Genomic DNA, 18,180 nt, shown 5'->3' on the forward strand with positions numbered 1-18,180 from the left:
TCATAGGTAACTCTTCTAGACAATGGTATTTATGATAACTTCATCAGGAATTAAAGCCAAAATGCTGAGGTTTTGTCCTGGTTCTGCAGTAGTGTGGCCTCAGGCAGGTTATAACTTTTTAAAGTCTAAATTCTAAATGTCACCTACAGATCAGAAGTCTCCTTCTGCCTTTGGCCTCTCACCAGCTGCTTTCTCCATGTCCTCTCCTCCCTCCCTTTTTGCAAAGCTAGGGGAGGGCCTGATGCAGAGCTGGCTTCCCTGTGGGAGGACTGGAAGGAACCACACAGCATGGATACTAATTCCACGAGTCCACGTTGGTAATCAGAAACTAGGCCTGCCTTGCTATTTAGAAACTAATGCTATATTCTATTTCTTCAGATAAGCCAGTTTGGAAAAACAAGGCTTGAATATTTGGCAGGACAAGGAGCTACTCCCAAACACAGTTTCTTGCCAGCAAGGATGTCAATTTATCAAATTGAAAGGGTATAACCTAGGAGCCTCGGTTAGGTGTACTGGCTCCCTTTCTCGTTTGATTAGAATGACATACACGCTAATTGATCTCTTTCCAGTTCAGTCATCTCCATGCAGTAAAGAATTTCAAGCTGCTATTGTTTATTTCCTATGTATTATGTCTAAATATTTCATGGTGAATGAAGAAGAGTGACTATTTTCAAACTGGAATGCTTCTTCAGAAGAAACCCAAACTGGAATGTTTCTTCAGAAGAAACTTCAGAAGTCACCAAAAAGGTGACTCCTCCATCTTTCTGATTCTTGGATCCTAAAGTATCTTCAGCAAGTGAAGCCCAGTTTCATAACCGAAGAGGTGACTCCATCTGTCCTACAGACTTGCAGTGTGAAGCTTGCAATGGTCTCTCTGTATGTTAATTTCTCTATCTCTAGGATGGCCTATGTGGTTCTTACTAACCTCAGAGTGGTATCATGAAGCCACTGAAATGATACCAGAAGAAAACAAGAGTGATTAATCTTCTAGGATGATAAATCTATATTTTCTTCAAATTCTTCATTTTGCATAAAAACCTTTTTCAGAAAAGAATGTTAACATTGGATATATCTACACCTGATTTGACAGTTCCAAACTACACCCCAACCACCCACTTCTGAATGAGAAGAAAAAAAAATCAGAAGCCTGCAATTGTGTAACATGAAAATCTTTTCTGGACCAGGGCCCATCACTGTGATTTGGCAACACAACTGGCACATCTCTTTTCTCATCTCTTGAAAAAAACCAACAGAGAAAAAAGTACCTTGAGAATAAAGGTAATGATTAATCTGTCAGGCACAAAAGGGATTGTTTTGGGGATTTCGGGTTCTAAGTCACAGATTCAAACAAATAGCAGCGAACAGGGAATGACAGTTCCACCAGAAGACGATTAAGCCACAGCCTCTAATCGGAACGGCATTTGTACAGTCAGAGACTCTTGCCAGACATCTCCAGGAATCTGTGAGCCATTGTCAAAACGTCCATTTTCATCTGGCTGTGAAAGTGAGGACCACAACAAGTAGGTATTGGTGGAAACAGGAGTCCTCAGAGAAGCCCCAAGATGCAGCCTGAGGGAGCAGAAAAGGGGAAAAGCTTCAAGCAGAGACTGGTCTTGAAGAGCAGCTTAGCGAAAGAAACCCTCTCTGAGTTCTTGGGCACGTTCATCTTGATTGTAAGTATTTCCTGATTTCCTACATTCAGACCCAATAATGCCTCCCTAGCTGCCAGGCTGGTAGTGGAGAGTTTTGTTTGGTTTGTTTTCTTTAAGTTAATTGGGATCAGATTCATCTTTTCCAGGAAGAAACAAGTTACTAGAGGCTGTTTGACTATTTAGTGGTTGTGATATTAAGTTTTCAATTACCTATTGCATTTACCCACAAAAGTTGATGGGAATGGAAGAGAAGGAGTGAGTGAAGTGCCTTCTTTATTTCAGGTATTTACTTATACTCTAAAATGGCTTTGTGATTTAAAAGTCAGTCGTTAGTGTTTTCATTGATCAATTGATTTGTACCCTGCTTGCTTCCTCCAAGCATTGGGGTGACTCAGCCACCTGGAATAAGCATCAATAGTCAATAAATATGGTTGGCAAAAATATACATATGGATGGCAAGAAACATCTCAGTATGACAAGTGCTTGACAAGTATTGTGCTGTCAGATCACTTGATTTTTAAGAAATTAAAAATTGCACTAGGTAGAAATAGTGTACCAGGCAATAGTCCAGCTTTAGTTTTGTATCATTTTTGGTCTCTATTTAAAGCAAAGTAATCTCTAAATATCTTTGGAGATTTACAAGACAATTACAAGAACCTTCTAGATATAAACGAGGGGCGACTTCTAAGAACCTCTTGAGGATTGCCCAGAGATTTACTCAGCTATTAACAAGAGACTGGAAAGTTTACTTAAGTGGTCTGGGCTTTCATTTTGCTGCACGTTCTAGCATTCTCTGTATCCTGAAGTTTTACCTGGAGCCAGGCCATTTGTGAATAGAAATGTATTATCATGTGGCAACTATTGATTTCAACTGGTTTTTTTTATCCTGCTGAAGGATTTCCTACTCCAGGTATAAATAATTTCATTTTCCTTAAAGTTATAGAGAATAGCCCATAAACTCTGTGCATTAAAAGTTCTTTGCTTTGGGCAAATACATAATAATTTAGAAGAATAAGCTTGGAATGCATCAGCTAAGCCAAGAATGAGAAACAAATGTGAACTCAAAAAATTGAACTAGTGGAATGTGAAGAGAGAGTCATAAGTTTTCTGGTCTCTGAGCAACACATTAGACCAGATTCGTTACAGTATTTTCAGGGAGTTACGGACAATTTCTTGCACTCCTCATCTTCCCTTGGCATTCATTCCTGGCTGCTCTGACCACACTCACTGTCATAATGTAGTAAGACATTATGTAGTAAGACATTATGTAAGTAGTTATTTCTAACTAAAATAAAAGAAATAAAAGAGAGAAGATGAAAGTCAGTGATTTTTATGATTCCCAGTCACTGCTTACTGGAAAATCTTTCTTAGTGAGACTGAGACCCCTCTGTCATGTTACTTGACAATCTGGCCCCAAAGAGGAAAGCAGTTGTCAATACAGAGTGATTACAGCCTCACAGTGACGAGTGAGTCAGAAAAGTGAAGCAAATTCAGTTACAATTCTTAGTGCTCTGCAGAAAACAGAGGAGGAAATGAACTACACATCTTTTTTTTTTTTTTTTTTTTGCAACCAAAAAGTTTAAAACCCTCTGTATTTCTTAAGAAGAACCTGTTTCATAATCCCGTGCTTTTTGTGTTGAAAGTGAAATTTGCTTTCAGCAGTTCACTGTTCAACTGGCCTTGTGTCTTCCCCACTATGCAAGGTAGGGGCTAAATAAAGAACATCTTGATATTGTCTGTTGAAAAATTAAAACTTGTATGTTCTGGATAAAGCCAGTCATTTCCTGAAATATTTAATTTCCATTTATACTATACATTTATTTTCTAAAGTGAACCCTAATAAAATCTGCAAACTTGATTATCATCTTCAGTTTTGTTGGAGCTTGTGGGGATGTATAAACAAAAAGTTCCCGCACAAACACAATTTTTTTAAACCAAGAAATCTACATGGTTTTGCTGAAAGTTTATCCAAAGTAATTTTCTGCTTTATTAGAGAATGTGCATTTTGCCTTGTATTTTCTAGTAAAAAGCTTTGTACATTGATAAGGCAAAGGGAAGGAGAACATCGAAAAGATGGCAGAGGATATAAAGGACTCAGTCTTTCAAATATGTGAGATTGTTTTTTTCCGCCAACCTTGGGAGTCTGGTTCTATTTTTTTTCCCTCCTTTCAAAAACTGCTCTTATGGGGAGCATCTCAAACTAATCCACACCATGGTATAAATTACGGGTCCCCAACACATAGGCCACGGACTGGTACAGGTGGTCCCTGGTGCTAAAAGGTTGGGAACAGTTGGTGTAAAGGACTGATAAGGCCTACTGGTAGCATTAAGAGAAAAGAAGGTCCATGAAAAATTCTTTATAAACTACAACTAAAACCAACAACAATTAAGTCATAAGCCAAAAAGCTAGCTCTAATTTGGCCTTTTAGTCATTGGGATAGGTAGGCCTTTCACCTTTACTAGTGTGGGGGGAAAGTTTGCAATGCAAAAGGCTGATCTCTTTCTTGGGCTGAACTTCACAGAATCTCTAGTCATGTCTAGTCATTTCTCACAGGGACTATGCTCACTCCTACTACTCTATATATTCTCCTCTCTCTTCAAACTTTTCAGGATTCTTTGATACAGAGCTCATCTTATTGAAGATGCTGAAGTGAACAACCCAGCAAGCAGCTGTCTTTCCTCCTGAGGTGGAAGGACAGCTTTCCAGGGCTGGACTTTTGGGTAGATAACATACTGTGTAGTCGGACAGATGCTGAATTCTTTTCTTACCCTGTCAAGCTTCCACATTAGAGGTCTAACTTTTGGCATCTCTTAGAATGGAAAAAAATGCAAGTACTTCTGCTAAAAGTAGTACCCTTGATCTTTACCTTCAGTGCCCTGAAGGAAATAGAAAGAAACTATCCTGGAACACAGACTATGGAGGAAATAGGGGAGTGGGCAGTACAGGAAGGAGGAAGGAAGGACAGGGATGGTTGATTGTATGTGAGAAATTTCAGACACTGCAGTGTTCCCTTCTTCCTGCTCCTACCTTCCACCAGGACTGGGTGAGAAATCATCCCTCCTTGCTGGCGTCACAGAGTTTGTCACTCCATTTTGAGAGGATTCTCAATCAGACATGCTGGTTATAGACACTCTAGGGCTTTAAAATTATTATTACAAAGTTTGTTCAGATCTTGAAGTAGGTCTATTCTATCTTAGGGAGCTTTTGAGACAAAAGAATCTATGGTCAGGATTTAGAGTGAAATCAGAAAGTTTATAAGCCAAATTAAAGGAAACATCCACTTTGCAGGGCAGAATCCAGGACAATTTTGGTCTAGTACATTATTTGGAATGCCCAGGTACTGGCAGGAGAGCTCTGAGATAAGGGTGGGCAGATATCACTGGCCCTTTTTATTGGTGGAGAAGCTGAGCTCAGGCTGATGTAATCATGCATCCCGGGAATCAGCCCAGAGCCCAGTTGCCCTGCCCTGGGCACACACTCGCTCTTGGACTTCCACTGAGCTCTTCCCTTGAGCAGCACAGAGTGTTCACTTGTCCAAATTCTCGTTTCTGTTTGTATGTTTCCTGAAGAGAGAGAAAGGAGAGCGATCAACTGCATTTTGCCAGATGGAGAGACAAGTGTAACACAATTAAGAGACTTATCAGCCCTTGAATGAAAGAGCTGGGCTTGGTATCTTGACTCCAGTCATTCCCTAATACCATCATTTGATGAGAATTAACTCCTTTCATGTGAAAGCCCAAGCGAACTTGACAAAGTTTACAGTTTAAAATACATTAGCAGTGTCACAAGATGATTTTACAGAACAGACGTGATCGTGGTGGGGATATTTTATAGGAGATCTGCTAGCAGAGTCTTGGGATCTCTTCACCACCTACAAACACATTCAAACCTCAGGTAACACCAGGGTTCTGAGGTGGCTCAGTGATGTCTTCAGCTCTGATAAACACACTGACCAAGCATTGCACTGTGTTTTTCCTCTAGTATTTCTGTTTTCTAGCTTTTCCTCAAGACCACTCTTTTGGTTCAGAGCAAAGGACCTATAGGAAAGTGGGCCTCAAGAGACCCCATAACTTCTCTGTCTTGCTTTCTGGCTCAACAGCCACCTATTCTTTCTCTGTTTCCTCCATGCTTGGTTCTTCTAGCTTGCTATTTTACAAAACCATCCATCTCTCCAAGTCTAGCGTGCCCAGGACTGAGGGTCACATGGAGCTAGAGCTGTCAGTTGGCCAATAGATGCTAGATCAGAAGCCCCTACCGTCAGCAGTGCCCTGGATTCTGTCTGTGGGTGGTTTGTCTGTCCAAGTCGTGCACCATCCTCAGGCCCTCACTCAGAAACTTTGGAATAAGATGGTCTCTGTTGCCTGACTCTTGCATCATTCAATTGAGAGAACAGACACCCACAGTCTTGCAGCATTTTATCAAAAGCTCTTTCCACCACAGCAGAACATCAGAGGATGTCTACCATCAGTTTTACCTGCCTCTTGTTATTATGATTTATGTTCAATGCTCAGTCCTTCAAGGATTGGTACTTCTGTACTTGGGAGTTCTGTCCCTTTAAGAACGTCTGCGGTTCTAAATCTGAACATGCAGAAGTGCTAAACACTGGGGATTCTCCTTAGATCCTTGCCTTGAAGCAAGAGTTTAAAGACTCGAGGCTGTCTCCTGTCAAATATGATGACGAGGACAAGAGAGGGCAAAGGAGGTTAACACTAAGCATACTCTATACCCCAGACACTTTGATCCTTAAACTAAATCTAAACTAAATCTAATGAGGTAAAGATACTGCTCTCATTTTATAGATGAGGAAATTAGGACTTAGTATGTTTAAGTCACTTGACCACAAACAAGTGTGTGGTGGAGCTGAGATTAGAATCAAATCTCTCCAGTTTCTCTTAACCACGCTACAGTTAACATTCTAATATATGCTTTTGAAGTTTTACTACAGTTGCCTATAAGAATATATATTATAGTTTTATATGTTTAAAAATTTACATATATAGCTTCATAGCTTATACATCTTCTCCAATTTGAGACTTTTTCCCAGAGACACTTTCTGAAATTTATTAATTTGGGAACATGTATGACTGGTTTATGTACCCATCGCCCTCTTACTATTGATTACAATTACCAAGACTGCTACATTGAACATCTTGGTACATGTCTCCTTGTACACATGTTCAAGAGTTTCTCTGGAGTATATACCTAGAAGAGGACCTGGTGGTCCTAGGGTATGTGCATCCTCAACTTTATGTGTATTATAAAATTGCTCTCCAAAGTGATTTCAAAGTTGTACTTCCAGTAGCGACATGAGTTCCCATTTATCACATACTCAACCATCCTTGATATCATCCAACTTTTATATTTTGCTAATTTGAGAGAGAGAAAAATGGAATTTCACTAGTAATTGTACTCAATTCCAGTGCAGTGATTATCTTTTCTTGTATTTACTAAACGTTTAGGTGCCTCTTTTGTAAATTGCCTGATTACAGCCTCTGCACCTTTCTCTTTGGGATACTTTACTTTTTCTTAATTGTTATAGGATATTTATATTTATTTTAAATCCATACATTAAGGTATTTTGTGTTTTCTTATTGAGGTTTAATATTTTGCTTTTCATATTTGTGTCTTTAAATAATAGAATTTATTTGGTGTATGATTTGGGATTGGGGTCTATTATCTATGTCTGGAAGGATAGACAATTGTCCCAAGGCCAGTTTTGACTGTCTATCTTTTCTCCACTGATTGTGATGACATTCCTATCATACACCTGTTCACACACATATGTGGTTCTATGCCTAGACTATTCAGTGCCATTGATCTGTTTGTCCAAACTTGCACTACCTCATATACCATTTTTTTGTTGTGGAGAACATTGTTTGTTGTTGTGTTGTCTTTCTACTTTTATTACCAAGGTTATATTAGACTCATGAAATGAATCAAAATTTTCCCTTTTTTTCTATTTTCGGGAGCACTTTGTAAAATGGGAGTTATCTATTTCTTGAAGATTACTCAGCATGTGCATGGAAAAAGAGAGGGATGGACAGATGACAAGAAAAATTTCTTTAAAAGTTACAGGTCTGGCCAGGCGCGGTGGCTCATGCCTGTAATCCCAGCACTTTGGGAGGCCGAGGCGGGTGGATCAAGAGGTCAGGAGTTCCAGACCAGCCTGGTCAATATGGTGAAACCCCATCTTTACTAAAAATACAAAAATTAGCTGGGCATGATGGCATGCACCTGTAGTCCCAGCTACTCAGGAGGCTGAGGCAGGAGAATCGCTTCAACCCGGAAGGTGGAGGTTGCAGTGAGCTGAGATTGCGCCACTGCACTCTGGCCTGGGCGATGAAGTGAGACTCCATCTCAAAAAAAAAAAAAAAAAAAAAAAAAAGATAAAAGAAAAAAACTCTACTATACCTGAGGTGACATCCTCTTTTCAATTTTTAAAAAGAAGTTTGTTTTCCATTTCAGTAATTTCTGCTTTGATCTTCCTTATGTCCTCCTATTGAGTTGATCAGCTTTCTTTATTCTTGCCTTTTCTCCTCTGTGTGCCCTTTCTATTAACGTATTTACCCTTAGGCTGGGCACAATGGCTGATGCCTGTAATCCCTGCACTTTGGGAGGCCGAGGCAGGTGGATCACCTAAGGTCAGGAGTTCAAGACCAGCCTGGCCAACATGGTGAAACCTGGTCTCTACTAAAAACACAAAAATTAGCCAGGCATGGTGGTGTGCACCTGTAATCCCAGCTACTCAGGAGGCTGAGGCAGGAGAATTGCTTGAACCTGGGAGGCGGAGATTGTGCCAAAGCACTCCAGCCTGGGCAACAAAATGAGACTTTGTGTCCAAAAAAAAAAAAAAAAAAATTACCCATATATATATATATTTTTTAACTTAAAGTAAATCAATTTTTCTTCTGAACAACACAAAAACTTTAAAAAATTCTAACTCCAATCAACCACTCTATCTTACATGTCATTGTTGTCTAATATTTAAATTTTTCCCTCATTATTATTGTTGTTACTGGTGTTTTAAAATAAATATTTTTGTTTGCTTATTTAAAAATGCATTCCTATCATTTACTGGTTTATTTGCTAATCATTACTGCATACACCCACTACTTTCTCTTGGGTTCTGTCTCCTTATTCTTGCAGTTCTTCCTTTAGAAAATTTTTCAGGAAGGGTGTGTGACAGATGAACTTTCTCAGTCTTTGTCTGAATGTGTCTATTTCATGCTCAAGGTTGAATGATAAATTAGCTGATACATTTTAGATTGATAATTAGTTTTGCTTGGCATTTTTCAGGTGTCTCTGTCATTTTTCCAATGCCTCTGTTATTGCTGTTGACAAGCCTCTTGGTCTCATTTTTGTCCTTAATAATCTGAATTTATCTGGTAACTAATAAGAGTTTCACTTTGTTTTTTTATTTTGAAATTTCACTATAATGTGCCTAGAGGTGAATTTATTTCTAGTTCTTAACTCATTTTTCATCTTCAATTTAAAGGGTTATAATATTTACCAATTCTGGAAAATTTTCCTCTTTATTACCTTACCTTTCCCCCAGTCTGTTTTCTCCTTTTAGAACTCCTACTATATTGGTATGCATGTTGACTCTGTCATTTTTTTATGCCTCAACCATTTTTTTCATATTTCTTCTCTTATTCTCTTAATCCATGCTGAATTTTGTATAGTTGCTGTTTCAAATCTATCTTTCAGTTCACCAATTCCCTATTTGGTTCTATCTAATCTTCTGTTTAACACTTTCATTGAGTCTTTAGTTTCACTATCTTTTCATTTCTATATGTTTTATTTGGTTCTTTTTTTCTTTTAGTTTCTTTTCTTGTGTGCTTATTTCTTTCATTTCCTTAACTCACCAAAGCCTAATATATTTATAATATTTTAAACCTGTTCTGTCGTCTCGAGTTGCGGGGGAGTGAATCATTCTGCCTATTTTATCTACTGACTCTTATTCATAAAGGATCTTTTCCTTTAGTGTTTTATACATCTGTATTATAAATTCTTCAGGGAGATTTATTTTTCCATGTGGGAATTCCACGTGGCCTAAGGTGTGGATTTGTTCTTCCAGAGCAGGTTTGCATTTGCTTCTGCTGGGTTCCCCAGGTATACCGCCAGCCAGAAATGATTGCTGTGAAGTGGCAAACTGAAAAGAGAAGCCTGGGGGATGCAGGTGCCTGTTGAAGAGCACTCTCCCAAAAGAACGGCACTCTGTGCCCTTTCTCCCATCTGTGACCGTAAATGACTAAGAGACCTCGTGCTTCCTACAAATGAGGCCAGCTCTTTTGACATCCTTAGACTTTGAGTCAGTAGCAGCTGAGGGAGAATTTTCCTACAGACTTCCCCCTATCAGCAATGAACGTGGAGGACCAGGCTCACCTGGGAAATCTTAAAGTTTCAAGGCGCTTGGGAGAAAAGTCCGTTCTGGATCACTGATCTAAGGGCTGCAGACTCCTGGAGCCAAATTTGATTCTGCCAAACAGGATTCTGCTTCTGATTGTGAATTTTAATTTTACCCAGAAAACTCACTGTTTTCATTGACTTTCAAAGGGGAAGTATTTTTTTTTTCTACTTTCCAGAAGTGGGTTTCGTCAGTTTTTCTTTAGTGACGAATCCCATTGCAACATGTTCTCATTACTTGACAAGAAAGGAAAACATACTAATGAGAGCAGAAGTTGGCCCTTATTTACTCATCAGCCCTGTGAAAGTGACCTAACAACCCACAGATGGTTCAAATGGCTGAAGCAGTTCAACCGTGAAGAAATTAGGTGCCCATTATACCTCCAGCAGGCACCTAATTTCATGTCTGGGGCAGGATTGCTGAGTTCACTGAAACTTCTAAGCAAAGCAAGTGATTTAAGAGAAACTATGCCAGCAAAGTGTGCCTGCCCTTCCCCTTGCCCTTTTCTCCATCTCGGTAGCTTGGCTGGTCATGCTAAGATGTGAGCCTAGAACAGTCAGTCAAGACCATAAACGACTTGAGGGCTTAGTCCCTCTCAGCGCACATGCCTTAGAGTCTTTCTGGAAATTCAAGCTTTCTTAGGAGAGTACCTCCCGAAAACCCTATGCTTCTATCAACAGGTGATTGGTTAAAAAAATGGGGGTGCATCTATGCAAGACTCCTATTTACCCATTAAATAGAAGGTTTACATGCTAATACAAAAATAAGCTATTCAAGTAGAAAAAGCAGGCAGAAATGGTATGTGTTAAATACCCTCACCTGTATAAACACATGCACACACACACACACACACAAACACACATATACATGCACACACATAGAGGCACATGCACGCTTTTTGACAACTTACCAGAAAGTATTGATATTAGTTACCTGTGGAGAATAATATTTAAAATCTGGGGTTGGAAGGAAACACATTTCTTATATTTTATAGTATACCCTTTTGAAATTTAAAAAATTGTACATATTCATATGTATTTTCTTCACCCCCTTCCTCCCCATGAGAGAGCTCACCCAGTAGAGTATGTCTTTTCAAAGCATTTTTGTAGGGAGTTGCTCAAAATCTGTTCTGAAAAACACTAGTTCCAAAAGATGCAAACAAGAATTAAGTGAAAAAAATACATGTGGTCCTTCCCAAATATGTTTGGGAAACACTGGGTTAAACCAAAATAAGCAGTTTTCTCAACTGCAGGAATTATCAGAGCCTTTAATGTTCTCTGTAAATCTCTTAAGAGGGGAACAGAATGTAAAGCTGTCTTCAGCTCTACTTAACCACAAACCCCTTTTTTGAGGAGCATCTAATGGAACTAATGATCTGTGAAACATACTTTGAGATTTGCAGACCCTGGAAACACATCAGTCCTCAGAACTCCTCCATATGCAGAGATCTCCCAGGTTGAGAGTGACAAGAGGCGGCCTTGGCACTGTTGGGCCCTGTGGGTAGAGGGAGAACTGACCTCAGCAACCCCCACTCACACACAGCCCACTCAGAGTCACAGTTATCCTGATGCAAACACAACTTAATTAATAAATGCTTCATTCATTTCTTATTCTGGTCCTTGGGATGGTGATCAAGTTCCCATCCAGGTCAGCATTTGGGATGAGTTGAGGGATGTGAATGCCTGGTGAGGTCAGAAAAGGAGAGCATTGTTCTTTTCAGCCCAGTAGAGATAGTGGAGTTCAATCACCTCTCCTTTCTGAGCTCTGAGTTGGTTCTTGGTGCTTTTTTCTACTTGGAGAGCACTGAGGCTGGCCATGTTCCCATTCACCTGGCTCTCAAATTGCAGATTCCTCTCTTTTTATGAGCCTGCCCTAATATCGCCTCTTTTCAAGTACAGCTGGTTATTGGGTGATTGACCTCTTCCTGATATTCTGTCAGGCTGCATGCCACCACATATTTTCTTTTTAGCCAGAAGATCCAGGTTTCAGTCTTGGTTCTTTGTGACTATTTTTGTTATGACTGAGAAAGTTTTATTTTGCAATTGGAAAACTAACTGACAGGAAAGCTGTGCATAAATCTGCACTCTGTGCTAATAAAGGAAACAGGCTGACCCACAGAGGCAGCAGCAGTTGTCACAGGAGGAACACTGGGATGGGAATGAAAGAATCTGGCTCCAGATTCAGAAACTGTCACCTATTAGCAATAGGTCTTGTATCAAGTCACTCAGACTTTCAGTTTTTAACTGGGGATGAAGTATTGGGAGGACTCACAGAAGTGAAGTGCGTGAGAGTGCCTCACCATGGCGCAAATGCCATGTGAATGTTTCCTCCTTCACCTATTGCTGGTCAAAATCATGTGCAGTCAAACCTTGGCCCCAGCACGTACCGCTTATGGGAATGTGAGAGCAATTCTTTTAACTTCTCTAAGCTTTGGTTTCCTAGTTTGTAAAATGGAGACAGAAAGAGAGCCTTACTCATAGGTCATTGTGAGGACTGATGGGCTAATGCATGGAAAGTGCTCAACTCACAAAATTCACTCAATATAGATTAGTTGTTATTGGTATTATTGTTATCTGCATATGTTCAAAAGGCTATAGTCACATAAGCTGAATAGGAGGGAATAAACAGGTGGAGTAGGATGGATGGGGGACTTCTCTAACACACACCTATAGCACAGGCTGGAGGGCCAAGGTTTGCAGAGAGTGCTGTGCTGACAGATTGCCATGGATTCTCCTTCCTCTCCAGTTACAAACTTATAGGAGCAGGGAAGCCTCTGGTAAGCCCTAAATGACTCCCTTCTCAAGAATGGGGATTGTGTTTTTTGGAAACACTATGGCCACCACCTTAGACAAAGTTTTGCCTATAGGCAGTCCTTCCTTTGATGGTAGCCACAGATGCTTTCTCCAGGAGCTAGGACTGCATCCCAGCCCAGGTGTGTTATCACCATGGTATCTGCAAGGCCAGGAAATCACTGGCACCAAAAGCTTAATGGTTTCCTCTTCCCAGACCTTAAGACAGGAGTCAACAGCTCCAAAGGTAAGTGAGACCGAACAGGCAACACATATGAGTGATGTGGGCATGGTGGGGTTGCAGGGAAATCGATAGCATATGCCCTGTCTCAGAGGGGCATTTGCCATTCAGACCCACTCCACTGTGGCCTTACCCCATTCTTGCATCAGGAGTTTCAATTACTTGAGCTCACCACAGCCTGATGGAAGGTAGTCGCCATCGCAATTACCTTAGGCATATACTTCACCCTCCTACAAGTTTCAGAATATTTCAAGGCCCCTTTTACTATCTCCGATGGAATTTATGGCTCAACATTCTTTATAGCCACAGGCTTTCATGGACTTCACATCATTATTCGGTCAACATTTCTCACTATCTGCCTCCTCTGCCAACTAAAATTTCACTTTACATCTAACCACCACTTTGGCTTTGAAGCCGCTGCCCGATATTGACACTTCATAGATATAGTAAGACTATTCTTATATGTCTCTATCTACTGATGAGGATCCTACTCTTTTAGTATAAGCAATACCATTGACTTCCAATCAATAAGCTTTGATAATATTTGAAAAAGAGTAATTAGCTTTACACTAGCCCTAGTGACCGACACCTTACTAGCAATTACATTTTGACTCCCATAACTTAATATTTATATAGAAAAATCCAGCCCTTATAAATGCGGATTTGACTCATTAACGTCTGGCCACCTTCCTTTCTCTAGAAAATTCTTCCTAGTGGTCACCACATTTCTCCTGTTCAACTTAGAAATTGCTCTACTACTGCCCCTGCCATGAGCCCTTCAAACAAACAACCTGACACTAATAATCAGCACAGCCCTTATACTAACTATCATTTTAATCCTAGGCTTGACTTATGAATGAACCCAAAAAGGATTAGACTGAATTGAATTGGTAGATAGTTTAAGTTAAAATAAATGATTTCGACTCATTAGATTATGATAGACTATATTTACCAAATGCCCTTTATTTATATCAATATTATATTAACATACACCATAGCATTGCTGGGAATATTAGTCTATCAATCCCACTTAACATCATCCCTATTATGCCTAGAAGGTATAGTATTATCAATACTCATTATAATTATTCTTATAACTTTAAATATACATTTCACTCTAGCATCCCTAATCCCATTATCCTCCTATTATTTGCGGCCTGCGAAGCCGCAGTATGCCTTGCCTTACTAGTTTCAATCTCCAACACATACAGCCTAGATTATGTACAAAATCTAAATTTACTTCAATGCTAAAAGTTATTATTCCAACAATTATACTGTTACCACCAACATGACTCTGTAATAACTCTATAATCTGAATTAACATAACTATCCACAACCTATTCATCAGCCTCATTACTATATCTTACCCAATTAAATGATAATTCATCTAACTTCTCACTAACTTTCTCCTCTGACCCACTAACATCAGCCCTTCTAATCTTAACAACCTGACTATTACCTCTTGTAATTCTAGCAAGCCAACATCACCTTTCCAATGAGTCACCCCCACAGAAAAAACTCTGTAATAGTTCTCTTCCCCTACTTATCACACCCATACTCAAAATACCTTGGGTTCACTAAACATAATAATAATAATAATATTTACCACCCAAGAACTATTAACTTCCTGATCTAATAATCTTATATGACTAGCATGTATTATGACTCTCATAGTAAAAATACCTCTATATGGACTTCACCTATGAATCCCCAAAGCCCACGTGGAAGCCCCTATTGCTGGCTCAATAGTACTTGCAGAGGTACTTCTAAAGCTAGGTGGCTACGGTATTAAACGGCTTACCCTTATCCTCAACCCCCTAACAGAATATATAGCCTACCCCTTCCTCATATCCTTATGGGAAATAGTTATGATAAGCTCTATTTGTCTATGACAAATGGACTTAAAATCACTTATCGCATATTCCTCCATAAGCCATATAGCACTTGTTATTATGGCTATTCTCATTTGAACCCCTTGAAGCTTTACAGGTGCAGTCACCCTTATAATTGCCCATGGAGTCACTTCATCTTTACTATTCTGCATAGCAAATTCGAACTACGAGCAAATCCATAGCCGAATTATATTACTTATCTGAGGCCTTCAAACACTGCTTCCACTAATAGCCTCTTGATGACTTTTAGCAAGTCTTACTAACCTTGCCTTTCCCCCTACTATTAATTTAATAGGAGAATTCTTCATCACTATGGCTTTATTCTCTTGATCAAACATCACCATTATGCTTATAAGACTTAATATACTAATTACAGATCTTTACTCCCTACATATACTAATCACAACACAATGAGGGACACTTGTGTATTACATTGACAGTATTAAATGCTCATTTACACAAGAAAATACATTAATACTTATATACCTTGCACCTATCTTTCTATTATCCTTAAACCCTAAGATTATTATGGGTTTGCATACTGTAAATGTAGTTTAACCAAAACATTAGATTGTGGATCTAATAATAGAAGCCTGCAACTTCTTATCTACTGAGAAAGTATGCAAGAACTGCTAACTCATGCTCCCATCCCTAATAACATGGCTTTCTCAACTTTTAAAGAATAAGAGCTATCCATTGGTCTTAGGAACCAAAAATATTAGTGCAACTCCAAGTAAAAGTAATAAGCATGTATTATACCACTATTATAAAAACACTAATTCCCTTAATCTTACCAATTATTACTACCTTAGCCAACCCCTGCAAAAAAGATTGATACCCATACTACGTAAAAATATCTATTGCATGTGTCTTTATTACTAGCCTCATCCCTGTAACAATATACATATTCATAGATCAAGAAATAATTATCTCAAACTGACAGTAACAATTCAAACTCTTCAACTCCCACTAAGCTTCAAACTAGACTACTTTTCCACAATATTTATCCCAGTAGCACTATTTGTTACCTGATCTATTGTAGAGTTCTCAATATGATATATAAACTCAGACCCTAATACTAATCAATTTTTCAAAGATTTACTCATTTTCCTCACAATAATATTAATTCTAGTTACCACCAATAATCTCTTCCAACTTTTTATTGGATGAGAAGGTGTGGGAATTGTGTCTTTTTTACTAATTGGCTGATGATATGGCCAAGCAGATGCTAATACAGCAGCCCTCCAAATGGTCCTATATAAACTATTGGCGATATTGGCTTTATTTTAGCTATAGCATGATTCCTCTTATTTTCCAACACATGAGAGCATCAACAAATATTTATTCTAAATCTTACCCCCAATTCCTTTCCACTAATTAGTGTTCTCCTGGCAGCAGCAGGAAAGTCAGCTCAATTTGGCCTTCATCCCTGACCTCCTTCCACTGTAGAAGGCCCAACCCCAGTTTCAGCCCTACTCCACTCTAGCACTAGAGTTGTACAGTTTTTCTACTTATCTGCTTCTACCCTTTAATAGAAAATAATCTACGAATCCAAACCTTTACATTATGTGTAGGGGCATCACCACATTATTAACAGCAATTTGTGCTCTAACACAAAATTACATCAAAAAAAAAAAACGTAGCATTCTCCACCTCAAGCCAACTAGGCCTTGTAATAGTCACAATTGGTATTAATCACACCAAGCATTTCTTTATATCTGCACCCATGCCTTTTTAAAAGCTATATATGTTCAGGATCCGTCATCCATAATCTCAGTGATGAACAAGACATCTGAAAAATACGAGGACTATTCGAGACTCTACTCCTCACTTCCTCCTCCCTTATCATTGGCAGCCTCACACTTACAGGTATGCCTTTCCTCACAGGCTTTTATTCTAAAGACCTCATTATTGAAACTGCAAACACATCATATACCAACGCCTGAGCCCTTTCTATTACTCTTATCGCAACCTCCCTAACAGCTGTCTATAGTACCCAAATTATTTTCTTCGCTCTGATAGGACAACCTCGCTTCACAACTGATTATTATTAACAAAAATAACCCTTTCCTAATTAACCCAATTAAGCACCTAATAATCGGCAGTATCTTCGCTGGATTCCTCATTACCAATAATATTGTTCCCACTTCATCCCCCTAAACAACTATGCCACTTCACCTAAAACTCACAGCCCTAGGTGTGACCACCTTAGGCCTCTTACTAGCAATAGAACTAAATTTTATAACTAATAACCTTAAGCTAAAGTATCAATTACAGACTTTTAACTTCTCCAATATACTAGGTTTTTACTCAGCCACCATCCACCGTAGAGCTCCCCCAACTCAAGCCTATTTACAAGCCAAAATCTAGCCTCACTTCTACTAGACATAATTTGATTAGGAAAGTCCATACCAAAAACCATTTCACAAACTCAAATATCAGCCTCCATTACCATATCTTCCCCAAAAGGCCTAATGAAACTCTATTTCCTCTCCTTTTCTATTTTACCTCTTCTAACTCTAATCTTAATTACCTAATCATCACCCTGAGTAACTTCAAGTGCAACATAAATACTGACAAATAACGTTCAACCAGCAACTACCACCAATACCTGTAACTGTATAAAGAAGCTGCACCGACAGAATCCTCACGCAACCACCTCGCCCCCTCACCCTCAAAAATTATGCAACTCTGTATGCTATTAAAATTAATTATAATGACCATCCCATCATACTCAGTCATTCACCAAATTAACACCAACTCTATTAATAATCCTAATAATAAAGCCCCTCAAATGTCAATACTTGACCCTCATGTTTCAGGATATTCCTCAATAGCCATTGCCACAGTATAAGCAAAAACAACCATTATACCACCCAAATAAATTAAAGACTATTAACCCCACGAAAGTCCCACCAAAATTCAACAGAATACCACAACCCACAGCACCACTAATAATTAACCCTATCCCCTCCCCATAAATAGGAGACAGTTTCGAAGAAAAACCTGCAAACCCTATAACTAAAAGAATACTTAATAAAAATAAAGCATAAGCCATTATTCCTACATGGACTATAACCATGACTAATGGTATGAAAAGCCACCATTGTATTTCAACTATAAGAACACTAATGACCAAAATATGCACAACGCACCTGCTAATAAAAATTATTAGTCATTCATTCATTGATCTTCCCA

General features: G+C 39.0%; 1 protein-coding gene across 1 annotated transcript in view; it reads left to right on the forward strand.

Moving 5' to 3' along the window:
• Positions 1-378: 378 nt before the first annotated feature.
• The window catches only part of AQP9 (aquaporin 9), a 48,668-nt gene continuing 30,866 nt past the window's right edge, over positions 379-18,180 (forward strand). The window contains exon 1 of the mRNA XM_003827892.4: positions 379-1,673. Coding sequence (XP_003827940.1) covers positions 1,563-1,673 — 111 coding nt within the window. The 5' untranslated portion in view covers positions 379-1,562. The remainder of the gene's footprint in view (positions 1,674-18,180) is intronic.

This window comes from Pan paniscus, chromosome 16 (genome assembly GCF_029289425.2).
Source record: "Pan paniscus chromosome 16, NHGRI_mPanPan1-v2.0_pri, whole genome shotgun sequence".
Taxonomy (NCBI): Eukaryota; Metazoa; Chordata; class Mammalia; order Primates; family Hominidae; genus Pan; species Pan paniscus.